At 27.6% G+C, this 17,273-nt stretch overlaps 5 protein-coding genes across 5 annotated transcripts; 4 read left to right on the top strand and 1 right to left on the bottom strand.

Annotated features, from left to right (window-relative positions):
- The first annotated feature begins 8 nt into the window (after positions 1-8).
- LOC130676886 (cyclin-K-like) lies at positions 9-3,779 on the top strand. Its single transcript, XM_057483397.1, has 7 exons — positions 9-1,009; positions 1,095-1,229; positions 2,444-2,549; positions 2,620-2,677; positions 2,748-2,920; positions 3,009-3,149; positions 3,235-3,779. Exons 1-7 carry the CDS (start codon positions 785-787, stop codon positions 3,666-3,668), a joined length of 1,272 nt encoding a protein of 423 aa, XP_057339380.1. The 5' UTR covers positions 9-784; the 3' UTR covers positions 3,669-3,779.
- A 263-nt stretch (positions 3,780-4,042) lies between these two features.
- On the top strand, positions 4,043-5,420 carry LOC130676893 (3-oxoacyl-[acyl-carrier-protein] reductase FabG-like). Its single transcript, XM_057483403.1, has 3 exons — positions 4,043-4,637; positions 4,719-4,920; positions 5,133-5,420. Exons 1-3 carry the CDS (start codon positions 4,318-4,320, stop codon positions 5,373-5,375), a joined length of 765 nt encoding a protein of 254 aa, XP_057339386.1. The 5' UTR covers positions 4,043-4,317; the 3' UTR covers positions 5,376-5,420.
- Positions 5,421-8,007: 2,587 nt separating this feature from the next.
- Positions 8,008-12,250, top strand: LOC130676881 (putative pre-mRNA-splicing factor ATP-dependent RNA helicase PRP1). Its single transcript, XM_057483392.1, has 6 exons — positions 8,008-8,199; positions 8,465-10,068; positions 10,198-10,320; positions 10,404-10,594; positions 11,323-11,485; positions 11,787-12,250. Exons 1-6 carry the CDS (start codon positions 8,150-8,152, stop codon positions 11,912-11,914), a joined length of 2,259 nt encoding a protein of 752 aa, XP_057339375.1. The 5' UTR covers positions 8,008-8,149; the 3' UTR covers positions 11,915-12,250.
- A 734-nt stretch (positions 12,251-12,984) lies between these two features.
- On the top strand, positions 12,985-14,262 carry LOC130676832 (grpE protein homolog, mitochondrial). The gene is made up of 4 exons (XM_057483319.1): positions 12,985-13,185; positions 13,374-13,815; positions 13,885-13,968; positions 14,057-14,262. Exons 1-4 carry the CDS (start codon positions 13,100-13,102, stop codon positions 14,162-14,164), a joined length of 720 nt encoding a protein of 239 aa, XP_057339302.1. The 5' UTR covers positions 12,985-13,099; the 3' UTR covers positions 14,165-14,262.
- Positions 14,263-14,316: 54 nt separating this feature from the next.
- LOC130676758 (DNA mismatch repair protein Mlh1) lies at positions 14,317-17,272 on the bottom strand. The gene is made up of 3 exons (XM_057483251.1): positions 16,948-17,272; positions 16,822-16,885; positions 14,317-16,754 (listed from the first exon to the last, which is right to left on the bottom strand). Exons 1-3 carry the CDS (start codon positions 17,058-17,060, stop codon positions 14,385-14,387), a joined length of 2,547 nt encoding a protein of 848 aa, XP_057339234.1. The 5' UTR covers positions 17,061-17,272; the 3' UTR covers positions 14,317-14,384.
- Between the last annotated feature and the right edge of the window lies 1 nt (position 17,273).

The raw sequence follows: 17,273 nt of genomic DNA, 5'->3' as shown, positions 1-17,273 counted from the left end.
TAATAATCATAAAAGAGGAGCAATTGTAGATTCTGAGAGAGCTTTTAAGGAGCAATTAATTGAGGTATCATTTGGTTCCATAAAAAAATACTCGCCGCTAACTTTTTTGTGGTGTCAAATTAACAATAAATTGACATAAAATTTGCCTAAAGTTGTTGACACCTTTTTTCTAGTCAACTTTTGAAGTAAATTTGCATTCTAATTCGGGTAGTAAATTTACGTCAAATTGAATAGCAAGTTGCACATAAATTGTCGTACAAAACAGAAAAGCCCGAAGTTGACGGAAATTTTTGTAAAGTAAACTTTTGTTGAAGCAAACTGTGCTATTAGCCTAAGTTAGCCGAAAATGTTTCACTACAGAACTTGCTGAGCAAAGTGTGGCTATCAGGGATAGCGTTTGATTGCGTGTCACTGCTGCCTATAGTTTGAATTTTGATTACTAGATGTCAGTAAATGATTGATAAACGATTCACTTATACTCACACAACTGCTACTATCTGACAGCAGTAAGTGGCACGTGGCCCTATCGAGACGATAGCCAAAAAGGAGCAAAAAAAAAAAACTGCTACTATTCAGTTCACAAAAGTTGATGACAAAAAAAATGTTGAACTGAACTTAACGTGTCACGTGTATTTGTTATTGTAAGGTTATGGATTATGGAGTTTTAATAGATAACTATACTTATTAATTAATTACATGATAACATTAATAATAGAGTTTTCAATCGATCAATACTAAAAGTAATAATAATTGTATTAAATTGAAATTAATAAAACAAAAAAAAATGCCTTGTTGGTATTATAATAAAAATGAGTTGAAACAAACTCCATCAATAATAAACGATTCAATAGATTATGACACAGAATGTAGGTACAGACAAGAAGGTGTTAGATTTATTGTTAATTTGGGTACCAGTTTGAATTTAATATTCAACAATACTATTGCCACTGGTGTAATTTATTTTCATCGTTTTTACATGAAACATTCGTTTAAACAATTTCCTCGTTACGTAAGTATTAATTAATTAACACTTTATAACATTTATTTATTACATTTTAATATCTTATTTGGTATTTATATATTATTTTTGACAGATAACGGCGTGTGCCTGTTTATTTTTGGCTGGCAAAGTTGAAGAAACTCCTAAAAAATGTCGAGATATTATTGAAACAGCTAAAGCATTATTGACTGAACAGAAATTTTCGTCTATTTTCGGCAAAGATCCAAAGGTTATTAATTTAATTATTATTATTATTGATCATCAACATTATTATAAAGATAGTTATTAGATTTTTTATGGTGAAAATAATTTATTTCGGCCATAATTTTGTGTTATTTATTTATTTAAATGAACAATGAACCTAACAGCAAAACCACTAATAGGGTTCCATAGATAAATATACACGTAAGAGCGAGATACAGTATAAAAAAAATAGTATAATTATTTAACTATAATTAGGTTTAATCTACCAGGAATAGTTTACTGAATCTGTTCATATAACTAATTAGCCAAATGTCAAGATCATTATCTAAATTGTACATAACATTAAACGTCTCTTGTATACGATAAATTGGAGCCGTAATAGCAAAGGTAGTACTCACTGTTGGAAGATAAAAGGGTTGAATATATCTCAATACTGGGACTTTAATCTCGATTAGTTTTAGTAATCGCTAGCAATTGATTTTACCTTGTAATAACCGCGTAACATTCCACTGGCACAGAGTCTACGATCCTTCAGGAAAAGAACGTGAAATTATCTTGTCAATTTTCAAAGAATATGTATCATATAATGGAGACCAGACAATCGAGGCATATTCTAGTCGCGAACGAACATGAGAGTACATTGATTTAATTGCTTTAAGAGAGTGAAATAGGTGATTTTCAAATGAACTGTTTTTATAGATGAAGGCCCAAATCATAAAATAAAATTTTTAATTCGATGCGTAAAGTTATTATCTGTCGAATGAAATGCTACTCGTTCGGAAATTTCAGTTTATATCTGAGAACGTCTTATTTGAAATTTCCATTTGCTAATGTAAGTGCAACAAGGACCTTTTCGTTTGTTCACATGTGTGTGAGAAAGAGAATAGACGGTATATCCTCTTAATGGAAAATAGTTTACGACTAAAACGTGTCACAAACCCTAGCATCTTCCAAGATGAGGTAACACCTTGTTAATATGTGGCTGAAAAAGAGTACTCCCAAGTCTGTGTGGAAGTTGACTCTTCTTAACTGTATACCTCCAGTGATGTTATATTTTACATTTAACAAGAATAGGTATAATATAAGTATTCAATTATTTAGAAAAAAATTAAAAAAATAAAAATTTTGCTACTGACTTTAAAATTTTGCAGTGGATTATCAAAAAATACTACGATTACTACATATTACAATGTTATTATTTATTATTATATAATTTTTCTAAAAACTTTTTAATTCTAGGAAAAAATAATGACACTTGAAAAAATTTTATTACAAACAATAAAATTTGATTTACAAGTTGAACATCCCTATAGTTATTTATTAAAATATGTCAAGTGTTTAAAAGGTAATTTCTTTCAAGTTTTATAATTTATATTTAAATTATTAAATATTATTAATCTTTTTTTCGTTTGCAGGCGATAAGAGTAAATTACAAAAAAAATTGCAAATGGCATGGAATTTTGTTAATGACAGGTAAAAAGTTATTAAATTTATTAAAAATTTTAAATTATAATTATTGATTTTTAATTTTTTATTTTGTCAGTTTAAGTACCACTTTATCATTACAATGGGAACCAGAGATAATAGCTGTTGCTGTGATGTATTTAGCTGGTAAATTAAATAAATTTAAAGTTATTGATTGGGATGGTAGACAACCCAATCATTTAAGATGGTGGGATATGTTTGTTGAAGATATTACCTTAGAATTACTTGAAGGTAAATCATTTTCTTAAAATTTGTTATTATTTTTATCCATAAATTTCATTTAATTTCTAATCAGTATTATTATTATTATCATTCACAGATATTTGTCATCAAGTACTGGACACATACAACGTAGACAAAAATGCATTACAAAAAAATTCACAATCAATAACTCCTAATCCATTAACGGAACCACAATTACCATCAACATCTACTGAATCAGTTTCTAATATATTAAATAGTAAGTTAAACAAAATAATTAAAGTAGTTATAAAAAAATTAATAATAATAATAATAATCTTAATAAATAAATAATTTATAAACAGTAGAGACATCATCAGAAGCTCAGCGACCTGAGTTACAACCAAACGATTGTTCAGAACCACAGCCATCTGTCCAACCAGTTCAATTAATTCAACAACCACAACCAGCAACTAGTGTTACTGTGTTACCGACTTACACAGCCTACTCACAAACGTATTCAGGACCAAGATCAGGACCAGCATCACTTCCAGTACCAGTACCAGCGCCACCAATTTCTTATTCAAGTGTATATCCACCAGCAAATATGTCTGTACCACCACCAGTTAATCCAGTAAATTCCATGAATCCTATGATACCAATGCATCTAGTCCAACCAGACTATTCAATTCCTCCTCCACCAGTTCCTTCTCCATATCAGTATGCTTACCCGAACCCAATGTATTATTCTGCTCATAATCCACCACCAACGAATCGTCCGTACCAACCATCATCATAAATGATATTATTTTTATTGATATCTTTTGTAATAATGACAATAATAAATAATTATTAGTATTTCATGATGTAACTAAAAAATTTTCTATTAGTAATAAAGTAATTACAATTCATTACTTTTGTAAATACCTAAATACTATATTAACTAACACCGTATATAGTATGCCATAATAAACATTAGTAATGATAATTTATGTTAATAAATAAACAAAAATTTTTTATTTATCTAAAATTATTAAGGTCACGAGTGAGCACGGGTAAGTGCCACTAACTAGGACCAATTATTGAAGAATCAATCTTTAGCATATCGATTGAGATATATAGTATTGTAAAAAGGGTATAGATAAATATAGTATAGCTTAATAAAAATGAAACTAACATCATAAAGTAATGATAAATACACCGTGAACATTACCCGGTCTTCGGATAAAAAATATCACCAGCCAATAAGTTGTTTTTGAGATTATAGAGATTACATGTAGATATTAAATGGAGTGGGGATAAAATTATTATTACTTTTATTAAATAAGTATAGCAGGGGGAGAGACTTTCAGAGAAAAGGAGAAGTAGTCAAATTATATATTTGAGTTATCGGCAAAGAAAGGTTATTATTATTCAATTAAATTAATAATTATATAAATCCGTTTTAAATGGCATTTTTGGGAAAAGTTGTATTAATAACTGGAGCAAGCTCTGGAATCGGAGCTGCTACAGCAATTCATTTATCAAATTTAGGCGCTTCGTTATCTTTAACCGGTCGTAATTTAGATAATTTGCAAAATGTTGCCGATAAATGTAATAAGGAGCGTAAGCCATTTCTTATTACTGGCGAATTGACAAATGAAAATGACACAAAAAATATTCTTGAGTCTACAATAAAACATTTTGGTAAATTAGATGTTTTAATAAATAATGCTGGAACAATTGAACGTGGAAGTATTGAAAATACTAGCTTGGATCAGTATGATAGGTAATTATAAAAATATAAATTTTTATATTATTAAAAAAAAAATATATAGATTTATTTAAAACTTATATGTATAAATTTCAGAGTATTTAACTTGAATGTCCGTTCAATGTATCATTTGACAATGCTCGCAGTCCCACACTTGATAAAAACAAAAGGTAATATCGTTAATGTATCAAGTGTAAATGGATTAAGATCATTTCCTGGTGTATTGTCATACTGCATGAGTAAATCAGCTGTTGATCAATTTACACGATGCACAGCCATTGAATTAGCATCGAAACAAGTAAGTTTAATTATTATATTTATATTAAAATTATTAATAAATCGAGTAAATAATTGATAAAATAAAATTTTAAAAAATTTTGAAATTATGCATTTTTTTAAATTATTTACTTTATTTATTGATAATGTTAAATTTGTCTGATGTCTGCTGCATTCACACTCGTAAATTTATATTGATATGATTTTTTGATTTTATTTTTAATTGTTATATAGGTACGGGTAAATGCAGTTAATCCAGGAGTAGTAGTAACAAATTTACATGAACGTAGTGGTATGTCACCAGAGGAACTGAAAGCATTTTTTGAACGGAGTAAAACTACTCATGCACTTGGACGTCCAGGTCAAGTTGATGAAGTTGCCAAGACAATTGGATTTTTAGCAAGTGATGATGCTTCATTCATAACTGGCGCTACACTTCCAGTTGATGGTGGAAGACACGCTCTTTGTCCTCGTTAATTTTTTTTTAATTACAACAAACATCAAAATTTTTCTACTTTTCAGGTAATATATTTTTATAATTAATATTTAAGAGAAAACGATTTTGTTTCTTTTATTAATTACACCGGCACACAAAAAAAAATAAGTTCTCTGTACTTTTGACGGGACCGATTTATTCCCATGTATTTTGACCCGCTGAATCCGAATCCGAAGTCCGTTTAACCCGTACACCCTCAGATTTTTAGAAAACTTTAAAAAACCTCAAAAATACACAAAAATCGACCGTTTTTTAAATTTATAAATTTTTTTAACCCTAACTAAGTATGATTTTTATGTATTTCGGTCCTCCACATACTAACCTGAAGTTTATTTAAAACAGTAGCCATTTAAAAGCTGAGTAAATTCCAAAAAACCCCAAAAAATTGCAAAAAAGCAAAAAAATTCTTAGTATTGTGATGAAAAAAATTTTATAGGGCTAAATAAATAATTATTTTCATGTATGTTTCTCTGTCACATATAATTCTCGAACATCCATGGCTCAGACATCTCTAAAATTTTAAATAAATGGCAAAAATTCCCAAAAAATCGAAAAAAATAAAATTTGGTATAACAAAAATCATTTTTTAAATCGAAATAAATAAAAGAAATCATATTGTTCGATCTGTGATATATATATAAAAAATATTTTGGCCTAAAACATAAAAAAATTTTAATATGCTTCAAAAAATTTTTTTCATCACAACACTAAGAATTTTTTTGCTTTTTTGCAATTTTTTGGGGTTTTTTGGAATTTACTCAGCTTTTAAATGGCTACTGTTTTAAATAAACTTCAGGTTAGTATGTGGAGGACCGAAATACATAAAAATCATACTTAGTTAGGGTTAAAAAAATTCATAAATTTAAAAAACGGTCGATTTTTGTGTATTTTTGAGGTTTTTTAAAGTTTTCTAAAAATCTGAGGGTGTACGGGTTAAACGGACTTCGGATTCGGATTCAGCGGGTCAAAATACATGGGAATAAATCGGTCCCGTCAAAAGTACAGAGAACTTATTTTTTTTTGTGTGCCGGTGTTATTAGTGTTAATTAATTAATTACAGTCAAAAGCAGAATCATCATCAATGGATTAAATTGTACTGGATCATTAATATTATCAATTATTTTTTATAATTATATACATACTAAATGTACAAGGGAAAATATATTTAAAAATAAAAATATATGGGAACAATTTATTCAAATATCATTACTTATTTTTTAAGTTATATTGAAAATTAATATCTATAAAATGATAGGTGTTTTGTTCGAACGTCCCTCACGCAAAAACTACTGAATATTTTAACACGAAATTTGCACTATAAACTTCTGCGTATCTCAAAGAAAGTTTTTAGTCATATATTATTATCATTTTGATCATAAAAACTGTTCTTTTTTTTGTTGATTTTATTTCAATAAATTTTATAATTTATCGATCGTTTTTTATTTTCAAATAAAACAAAAGAACATTATATATGGGGCATTCCACGCCAAATCGACTACTTTGGAACCCGACCCCCTTCGATTTAGCTGAAAATTTTTTCTCTTTTTTTACTCGATCAAAAACATTTCTCAGAATTTTGTCAAATTTTGTTTACCCAACCAAAGAAAAATTATGAATGTAAAAAAAAAAGGCTTTTTTTCAATAAGCTGAATCTTTTTCATAAATTGACTCATCCCTGATTAAACAACTGAATTCGATCGAATTAAACAGAATTAAATTTTTAATTCTATTTAATTCAGATAAATTCTGTTAATTCGGTACCTAACTTAAAAATGAATTCTGTCTAATTCGGCAGAAAAATCAGAATTTGTCCAAATTAAAATGAATTTAAATAATTCTATTCGGTTTAATTCTGATTAGTTCGAAAATCATTCTTCAATTTCTGGTTCTGAATCCAAATTAAACTGAATTAGAACGAATTTGAAATTTTGAAATCGGTTTTATTCTGTTTAATTCAAATTCAAATTATCAATTCAGTTGAATTCTGTTTTGCAGAATTCGACAGAATATAACAGAATTAAAATTTTTAATTCGGTCGAATTCAGTTGTTTAATCAGGGATCAGGACGTTTTTTTGTTTTTTCAAAATTGTCGTTTTCAAATGTGGTTTTTGAAAAAAATTAGAGAAAAATTATTCAATTATGTTTAAAAAATTTTCTTGTTAGTACAATATAAATATTTAATTTTAATTGTTTAAAACAATAATAATTATATTTTTATAACTCTTGAGATTTCAGGATGAGAACCGAGTTGAAAGTTATCGACAACTTGTTGTCAAGTTGGTCGCAACTCATATACACCAACTTTCTGATCAGAAACTCTGGCTATCAGGGTTGGCGACAGGTTATGGCACTAGGTTGTCAACAAGTTGCGGCCAACTTAGCCATCAGGGTTAAGTTTATATATGAAAATAATAAAGTAGCGCCATCTATAAAATTATCCGCGATAGAGCAGCATATATCAGTGCTGCTGCCACACATGACATGGTGGTGTTAAAATAAAACTAATTTAATTACTCTTTTCGATTATTATTATTGTTATTACTTGCTGCTTTGCTGACTCGTGGGAAAAGGAAATTATAGTATAGTTAGAGTATACAAGAATTGAAAGAAAAAAAAAAAAAAAAAAAGAGGTATTGAGCATTTGGTAGTGTGGTTTCAAGACGTGTGTGTTGCCATTTTGTGTCGTACCTCGTGGTTAAAATTTTGTAAACAAACTAAACGTATAATTAATAATAAAATAGACAATATAAGATAATGTCGAAACGACGAATTGAAGTTTTGGATCCTTTTATTAAGAGAAAGCGGTAAGATATTTTTTGTTACATTATAATATTGTATATTTTGTTATTTAACCATTCGCTAACAACACGTTATCCTTCGGTTGTTTCGGTAAATCTGCTTACCTACCATTTATAATATATCACAATTATTTAGTTTTTCTTTATAATTTAATAATAATTTATTTTTATCAATTAAAAATTATTATCGTATACATAAAAAAGAGGCCTTGTTGTTAAATCCTAATCAGTGGTTCTCAACGTAAAAAAGTATAAAATTAATTTCTTTCAGAGACGAAGCCAAACTTGAAATGGCTAGTTCATCAGCAGCAGCATCATCATCATCATCGTCATCATCGTTATTAACATCAACAACTGGTGCAACAGCAATATCAACAATATCAAGTGGATCATCAGGAGCAACTGGAGCAACTCAAAATGTATCATCTCCTGGACAAATAAATCCATATACAAAGTTACCTTTTACACCACGTTATTATGAATTTTATAGAAAACGAATAACATTACCAGTATTTGAGTATAGATCAGATTTTATGCGTTTATTAAATGAATATCAATGTATTGTATTGGTTGGTGAAACTGGATCTGGTAAAACAACTCAAATACCACAATGGTGTGTTGAATATTCAACTCAAACAGGTACAAAAGGTGTTGCTTGCACTCAGCCACGTCGTGTTGCAGCAATGAGTGTTGCACAGCGTGTTTCTGAAGAAATGGATGTTACATTGGGTGAACAAGTTGGTTATAGTATACGTTTTGAAGATTGTAGTTCACCATATACTGTTCTTAAATATATGACTGATGGTATGTTATTAAGAGAAGGAATGTCTGATCCAATGCTTGAAGCTTATCAAGTTATTTTACTTGATGAAGCTCATGAGAGAACTTTAGCAACAGATTTACTTATGGGTGTTCTTAAAGAAGTTACTAAACAACGATCAGATTTAAAATTAGTTATTATGAGTGCAACATTAGATGCTGGTAAATTTCAACAATACTTTGACAATGCACCATTAATGAATGTACCAGGTCGTACACATCCAGTGGAAATTTTTTATACTCCAGAACCAGAACGTGATTATTTAGAGGCTGCTATAAGAACAGTTATTCAAATTCATATGTGTGAAGAAGTATCTGGTGATTTATTATTATTTTTAACTGGTCAAGAAGAAATAGAAGAAGCTTGCAAAAGAATAAAACGTGAAATGGATAATCTTGGACCAGATGTTGGAGAACTTAAATGTATTCCACTTTATTCAACTTTACCACCAAATTTACAACAAAGAATATTTGAACCAGCACCGCCAAATAAACCAAATGGTGCTATTGGTAGAAAAGTTGTTGTATCAACAAATATTGCTGAAACTTCATTAACAATCGATGGTGTTGTATTTGTTATTGATCCTGGATTTGCTAAACAAAAAGTTTATAATCCTCGTATACGTGTTGAATCATTACTTGTATCACCAATAAGTAAAGCATCTGCTCAACAACGAGCTGGACGTGCGGGTCGTACAAGACCCGGTAAATGTTTTCGATTATATACTGAAAAAGCATATAAAAATGAAATGCAAGAAAATACTTATCCTGAAATTTTAAGATCTAATTTAGGAAGTGTTGTACTACAATTAAAAAAATTAGGAATTGATGATTTAGTACATTTTGACTTTATGGATCCACCAGCACCTGAAACACTTATGCGAGCATTAGAATTGTTAAATTATTTAGCAGCTTTAGATGATGATGGTAATTTAACAGATTTAGGTGCTATTATGGCTGAATTTCCATTAGATCCACAACTTGCTAAAATGTTGATTGCATCTTGTAATCACAATTGTAGTAATGAAATTCTCAGTATCACTGCTATGTTATCAGGTAATGCAACAACAATAATAATAATAACAATAAAAACCAATATTTAATATTCAATTTTAAATTAAGCTAAATAAACGATATTATAATTAATTATATTGATTTTTATATTGATGATTGATGTGATATTAGTCCCACAGTGTTTTGTAAGACCAAATGAAGCCAAAAGAGCTGCTGATGATGCAAAAATGAAATTTGCACATATTGATGGAGATCATTTGACTTTACTTAATGTTTACCATGCTTTCAAACAAAGTAAGTTGATTAATTAAACACATAAATAAGGTGCAATTTGTAATGTTTATATTAATATTATTATTTTTTTTGTTATATAAAAGGTATGGAAGATCCGCAGTGGTGTTATGATCATTTTGTTAATTATCGATCGTTAAAAAGTGGAGATAATGTACGACAACAATTGAGTCGAATTATGGATAGATTTTCACTAAAAAGAACCTCTACTGATTTTACATCTAAAGATTATTATATAAATATTAGAAAAGCACTTGTTGATGGATTTTTCATGCAGGTAATTCTTATTATTATTATAATTATTGTTATTATTGTTAATTATCAGATAAGTCTGTTTGTACACTGTAAAAAATCCGGAGTGAATTCGGATTGAAATTAAATACGAATTCACTCCGCATTCACTCCGCCACTCGGAGTTCCGGAGTTTAAAAAAAAATCACTCCGCATGCGGAGTGAATTGGGAGTTTTTTTTAGCGGAGTGATTGCGGAGTGACGCGGATTTTATTTCACTCCCAATTCACTCCGGTCCGGAGTTTTAATACTTAAATTAATTTATATTAAACTGCTAAACAATGTGTGTGTGTGTGTGTGTTTGGGTGTGTGCAGGTGTTTGTGTGCAAATGTGTGTGTGTGTGCAAATGTGTGCGTGTGTGTACAAATGTGTGTGTGTGTGTGTGTGTCTAAATATGTGTGTGCGTATCAGCTGATTAATTATGTAATACGCGAGTTTTTACTTCGATTTTATTGAGTGGTTATTTTTTATTAATAATATTTACAAAACTCCGCTCCGGAGTGAATTTTACTGCGGAGGGATTAAATTAACAAAAAATTATCTACTCCGCGAAAACTCCCCTGCGGAGTGAATTTCACTCCGAGGGGAGTGAATAATTAAAAATTCATTCACTCCGCATTCACTCCGGATTTAATCCGCATTCACTCCGCGAATTTTTTACAGTGTATATGTCTATTTCTTTTTTTTAATAAATCAATTTAATTTAACAACAGGTAGCACATTTAGAAAGAACAGGACATTATTTAACAATAAAAGATAATCAAATGGTACAATTACATCCTAGTAGTTGTTTGGATCACAAACCCGAGTGGGTTATTTACAATGAATTTGTTTTAACGACAAAAAATTATATAAGAACAGTTACAGACATCAAACGTAAGTATTGAACAATAATTAATATTAATAATAATAATAATAGTTTTTTCTCCTCGACGGGCGGAAAGCGTCAACTTTCGTCCCGCTGTGCAAAACGAAGTTGCCGCTTTCCGCCTCCGTCGAGGAGAAAAATAGCATACACTCCTCGGGAAGTAAATAAGAAAGCCTCAGATCACATGTTTGTTGACCTCGGCTTCGCCTCGGCCAACAATTACATGTGATCTGAGACATTTCTTACTTTACTTCCCTCGATGTGTAATATACTATTCTAATAATAAAAATATTAACATGTTATTTACAGCTGAATGGTTATTAAAAATAGCACCACAGTACTATGATCTTCAAAATTTCCCCCAATGTGAAGCAAAACGACAATTAGAAGTAATTCAAGCGAGATTAGATTCTAAACAGTATCAAGAAGGTTTCTAATTCTAATAAGGATTTTTCAACATTTAGTTTATTTTGAAAAATTAAAATTAAAAAGAAAAAATAAATCAATAATAATATTTTAATGACATATATTCAGTTGAGTATTTATAACATGTAAGGCAACACCGATGATATGGGTTCATTATAATAATGTTTCCCATTATAATATTATTATTATTATTATCATCATTAAATACATAATGGCATTTCTTTTGTTATTGCCTTAATTATCGTCTTAATAGTGCATTTTTTATGAAATCTACGTAACAATAAAATTAAAAATATTGGCTAACACTAAAATTATTTTCTATATTATTATTATTTACCAATAATTGCATTCATTTTAAACAATAGCTATTATAAAATTTTAATTTAACGTATTTATACTATGATAATTATTACGTTACAAAAACAATTACTTTAATTTAATTATCTCTTTAAATACATACTTTTTTTTCTCTATTTTATAGTCATATTAAGATTACTATATTATAACGTAATATCAATAGTAACGCACTTTTATTGTAATAATTTATGGAAAAGAAAAAAACAAATATAATTTCAGGAAAAATAATAATTGAAATTGATTAAAATTAAATCCATATGTAACTTTTACTGTTTATTTGAAATAAAATTATCTTTTATTTTTTATTTTTAAAAAGCTTAGTTGTTACCTAATCCATTTTTAAAATGTTAATTTTTCACTTATTGTAAATAATTAATAGCGTTAAAGAAATGAATTTAAAAAAAATAGGCATCAAAAAGTGTGAAAAAGCATATATTTCATTGTATCTATTCATTCCAATAAAAAAAAAAGTATAGAAAAACCTGGTAATCATTTAATTTAATATCTAAATGCCACGATAAATTAACATACATTTTTAACTATTACAGAATAAAACAACAATTTTTTTTCAAAATATAAAACAAGAAATTTTATTTATATTCTTTAATATTTTACTATAAAAAAAACCATAAATAATAATGCGTGATACGTGGGTAAGCGAATACATTTATTTCATCATTCTCGCCAGAGAAGGCAAGAAAGAGAGAGAGAAACATTTATCACTTGGATCAACTTTGCGTACTTTACCGCTTTACGTTTTACTGCGCTTCACCATTCACATTAATATTGACGACATAGAATCAACTTAAATACAAAATTAATTGAATAATCTTTAAAAAATGGTTTCAATAACTTTGCCAATGGTAGGAAAGCTTACTAAACTTTCTTTGGATCATTTTTATATTAGTACGAGAACAATTTTAAGGTATGATTATAATCGTAATTAGATAATAAATTATTTAAACCATGCATGTTTGATAGAGGTTAAGTATTTTAATTATTTCTAGATTATCTTTATGTATTTTAATAATAATACAAATTGTTATTATTATTATTATTATTATTGTTATTATTATTATTATAAATGTAGAAATAAAAAAAAATAAACTTTAGTAACAGGACATCACAAACATCAATAAATAATTTATGTTATCAAATAAAAAAATTTGGTACGGAGCAGAAAAAAGTTGATGAAAGCAGTAGTTCATCACCACCACCATCAATTGAACAAATGACAGACAATGAAAATAAATTAAAATCTGAAATCGAATTATTAAATAAAGAATTAATTGCGTTGAAAGAACGAAATATTGAACTAGATAATAAATACAAACGTGCATTGGCTGATGGGGAAAATTTACGAGTAAGATTGACTAAACAAATAGAAGACGCTAAATTATTTGGTATTCAAGGATTTTGTAAAGATTTATTGGATGTTGCTGACATTTTGGGTAAAGCTACTGAAAGTGTACCTAAAGATCAACTTACTGAACGTAATCCTCATTTAAAAACTTTATATGAAGGATTAAGAATGACTGAATCACAATTACATAAGGTATATTTACTCATATAATTATTATTTTTGTTATAAATTTAATAATTCATTCATTTGATTATTTTTAAGGTATTCAAAAAACATGGATTAGTTTCTGTAAATCCTTTAGATGAAAAATTTGATCCCAACCAACATGAAGCTCTTTTTCAACAGGTATTTTATATATTTATTTTATTCTAATTTATAACAATTAATTAGTAATATTATTGATAATAAATACGTCTTTTTTTTTTTTTTTTAGGAAGTTCAAGGAAAAAAGCCAGGAACTGTTGTAGTTGTATCAAAAGTTGGTTATAAATTACATGAAAGAATAGTAAGGCCAGCACTAGTTGGAGTTGCCAAAGGTTAATTTATAATACATGACAATTTATTCGTTATACTAATTTTTTTCTTTTTTAAACTTAAGCACAATTAATTTTCAATTGTATTTAATTATAAAATTACTTAAATATGATTAATAAAATGAAGAAAAATTAAAAATAATGATGAATTTTATTAAATATATTTTTATTACCATTCTGTAAAAAAATATTAAGTATATACAAATTATAATAATAATAATAATTAAATTAACAACGTTCAAATACTTTATATAAATTAGGTAAACTGGCAATTTGTAGAATACTTGAATCATGAGCAAATTCTTTTGGTGGAAGTAAACTTGATTTTATCGCAGGAAAAAGAATATGCTCAATTAAATATTTCCAGTTATTATTATTATTACTATTGGCATTTTCTTGTTTTTCATCATAATTTATATTGCTATAAAATTTAGCAGTTTCTCTACAAATACCATCAAAGCATTTTTGCTCGTTAGTCCAATCAACTTGAGTTGCAAGCCGACAAATGTACATTGGCAATTCTCCGGCTACATAAGGATAATAATCTTCCAACAAAACTGGTAATGATCTAATCAATCCATTTTTAGTAATAACAATAGAAAAATATTCTTTTAACATATCAGCTTTACTAATTAATAAGTTACTAATTTTTTCAGCAACAGCTTCTTTAGATTCTTTATCTATTTCAGATTTTTTAGACCATCCAGACTCAGGATTATTTAATCCTATTTTTGCTAACTCTATTAATGATAAACTTGATGAAAATTTGAGTACTCCATAATTTGCAAAATCATAAAGCATTATTTCGTAAAATAATTCATTAATTAAATGTTTTGTTTTACAAATATACAAATTAACATCACTTTGAAATAATACTAAATTTTCATCAATACACCCAATAAATATCATTTCAGATAATATTTTTCTTAATCCTCTATGATAATTATCTTCAATATTTTTACGAAGTTTTAAAATACTAGTCAGTTCTACTTTACGACGAAATGAATTTATTGAATATGATTTAAATGGTAAATTATTTTTTTCTTCAATAAGACATTTATCGTCATTATTATCATCGTTATTATCATCATTGTTAATTAAAATTGGTTCTTTAATTTTATTTGAATTTATTGTTAATTCTTCAATAATATCTGGAAACAATGGATTAAATTCTAATTGTTGCTGTTGATTACCAACTTTTTCTTTATTATTACCGTCAAATTCATTTAAATTATTGATTTTTATATTATTATTTTGAACATTGCAAGGCTCTTGAGATTCACCAAATAAACGTTGAACTTTTTTTAAAGCTCTGTCAGCTGACTCAGATATTATGGCAGACTCATCATCATCATCATTATTATCATCATCATCATTAGTTGTTGTAGCCCCCTTGAGTGAATTTTCATCAGTAAATAATTCGATAATTGAACTATTTTGAATTTCAGTTGATGTCTCATTATCATTATTGTAAATAACTTTATTTAATTCAATATCTTCATTATCAATTTCAGTTAATAAATTACTGCTATTATTTTTTTGTGAATTGATAGTAAAATGAAATTTTTCAAGCTTCTGTTCCTGGTGATCAGTACGAATCATTTGTTTAGCTTGAATTTTATTTTTATTAACATTTAATGTTGTTGTTGTTGTTGATAATGTTGATGGTGTTGATGATGTAAATTCTGGAAGTACTTCCGCTAAAGCTTCTTTAGTAACATCAACTTGAGGTAATCTAGCTTGAGCATAAAAAGTCCTTGAAGCACTATTACAAGATAATTTTTCATCTAAAGCACCTTTAACTCGTTCAACAATAGCTTCTTCATGTAAAAATTTAACTTGAGATTTAGTAGGGTGAACATTAACATCAACATTATTTGGATCTATTTCAAGTGAAATATAACACCATGGATGAGTTTTTTTTGGTAAATAAATAGAATATAAATCATCCAACATTTTTTTAATTGACGTTGATTCAACAAGCCGATTATTTATAAATAATAAAAATAGTAATTTTTTATTTGAATAATTTGGATTTGTAATTAAAGCTTCAAGTTTAAATTTATAAGCTGAATCTTCAAGATTTATTGATATTAATTCACGTGAAATTGTTGGGCCAAATAAATTTTTAATATTATTTATCTTTGTTGATTTAAAAGGAGTACGTACATATGGTGTATTTTCACCTTGTTTTTTTAAAGTAAATCCAACTGATGAATTATGAATAGCATAACGCGTGACAACTTCAGTTATAAGTGTAAATTGTTCACTTATATTATCAAGAGCTCTTTTACGTTGTGGAACATTATAAAATAAATTTTCAATAGTTATTGTAGTTCCTTGATTACCAGCTAATACTTTTGGAGGTCCTTTTAATTTACCATCTATATAAAAAGCTTTATAAGCAACTTTATCTTGAGCTGTTTTAGTTGTGATTGTTAATTGAGCTACATGACTGATACTGGCTAGAGCTTCACCACGAAATCCATATGTTGATATTGTATGTAAATCCTCAAATGTCTGTAGTTTACTAGTTGTAAAACGCTCACATACTATTTCAAGATCATCTTTACGGATTCCAGTACCATTATCTTGAATCTAATAATTGTTTATTTAATTAATATTTATTATTATTATTATTATTGTTATTATTATTATTATTTACCTGTAATAGTTTTAATCCACCATCTTTTATTGTTATTTGAATATCTGTTGATTTAGCGTCAAGACTATAAATAAAAATAAAAATAAATTATAATTATTGCTACGCTCGATAAAAACAATGATTTACCTGTTCTCTATTAATTCTTTCAAAGCGTTTGCTGGTTTTTGAATTATTTCACCTGCAGCAATACGATTGACAACAACTTGATCTAGTTTTTTTATTTTTGCCGGTAATGCCATTATTTACCTTTCATTAATTACGCATATTTAAACATAAATTTTAATTTAAATATAAAAAATATATGAAATAATCAATCTGCAGTTGACTTTTTTTCATCAGAATAATAATACAGAGTAGTGATATTATATAGAGAAATGACAAGATGAGAGAAAAAATATTTAAGATTGTTGTCTTTCTATGATTACATAATGTTGAGAATAAACAAATCTTTG

Source organism: Microplitis mediator, chromosome 1, assembly GCF_029852145.1.
Source record: "Microplitis mediator isolate UGA2020A chromosome 1, iyMicMedi2.1, whole genome shotgun sequence".
NCBI lineage: Eukaryota > Metazoa > Arthropoda > Insecta > Hymenoptera > Braconidae > Microplitis > Microplitis mediator.
Note: the sequence above shows the minus strand (reverse complement) of the source record. Positions and strands in the feature narration are given on the sequence as shown.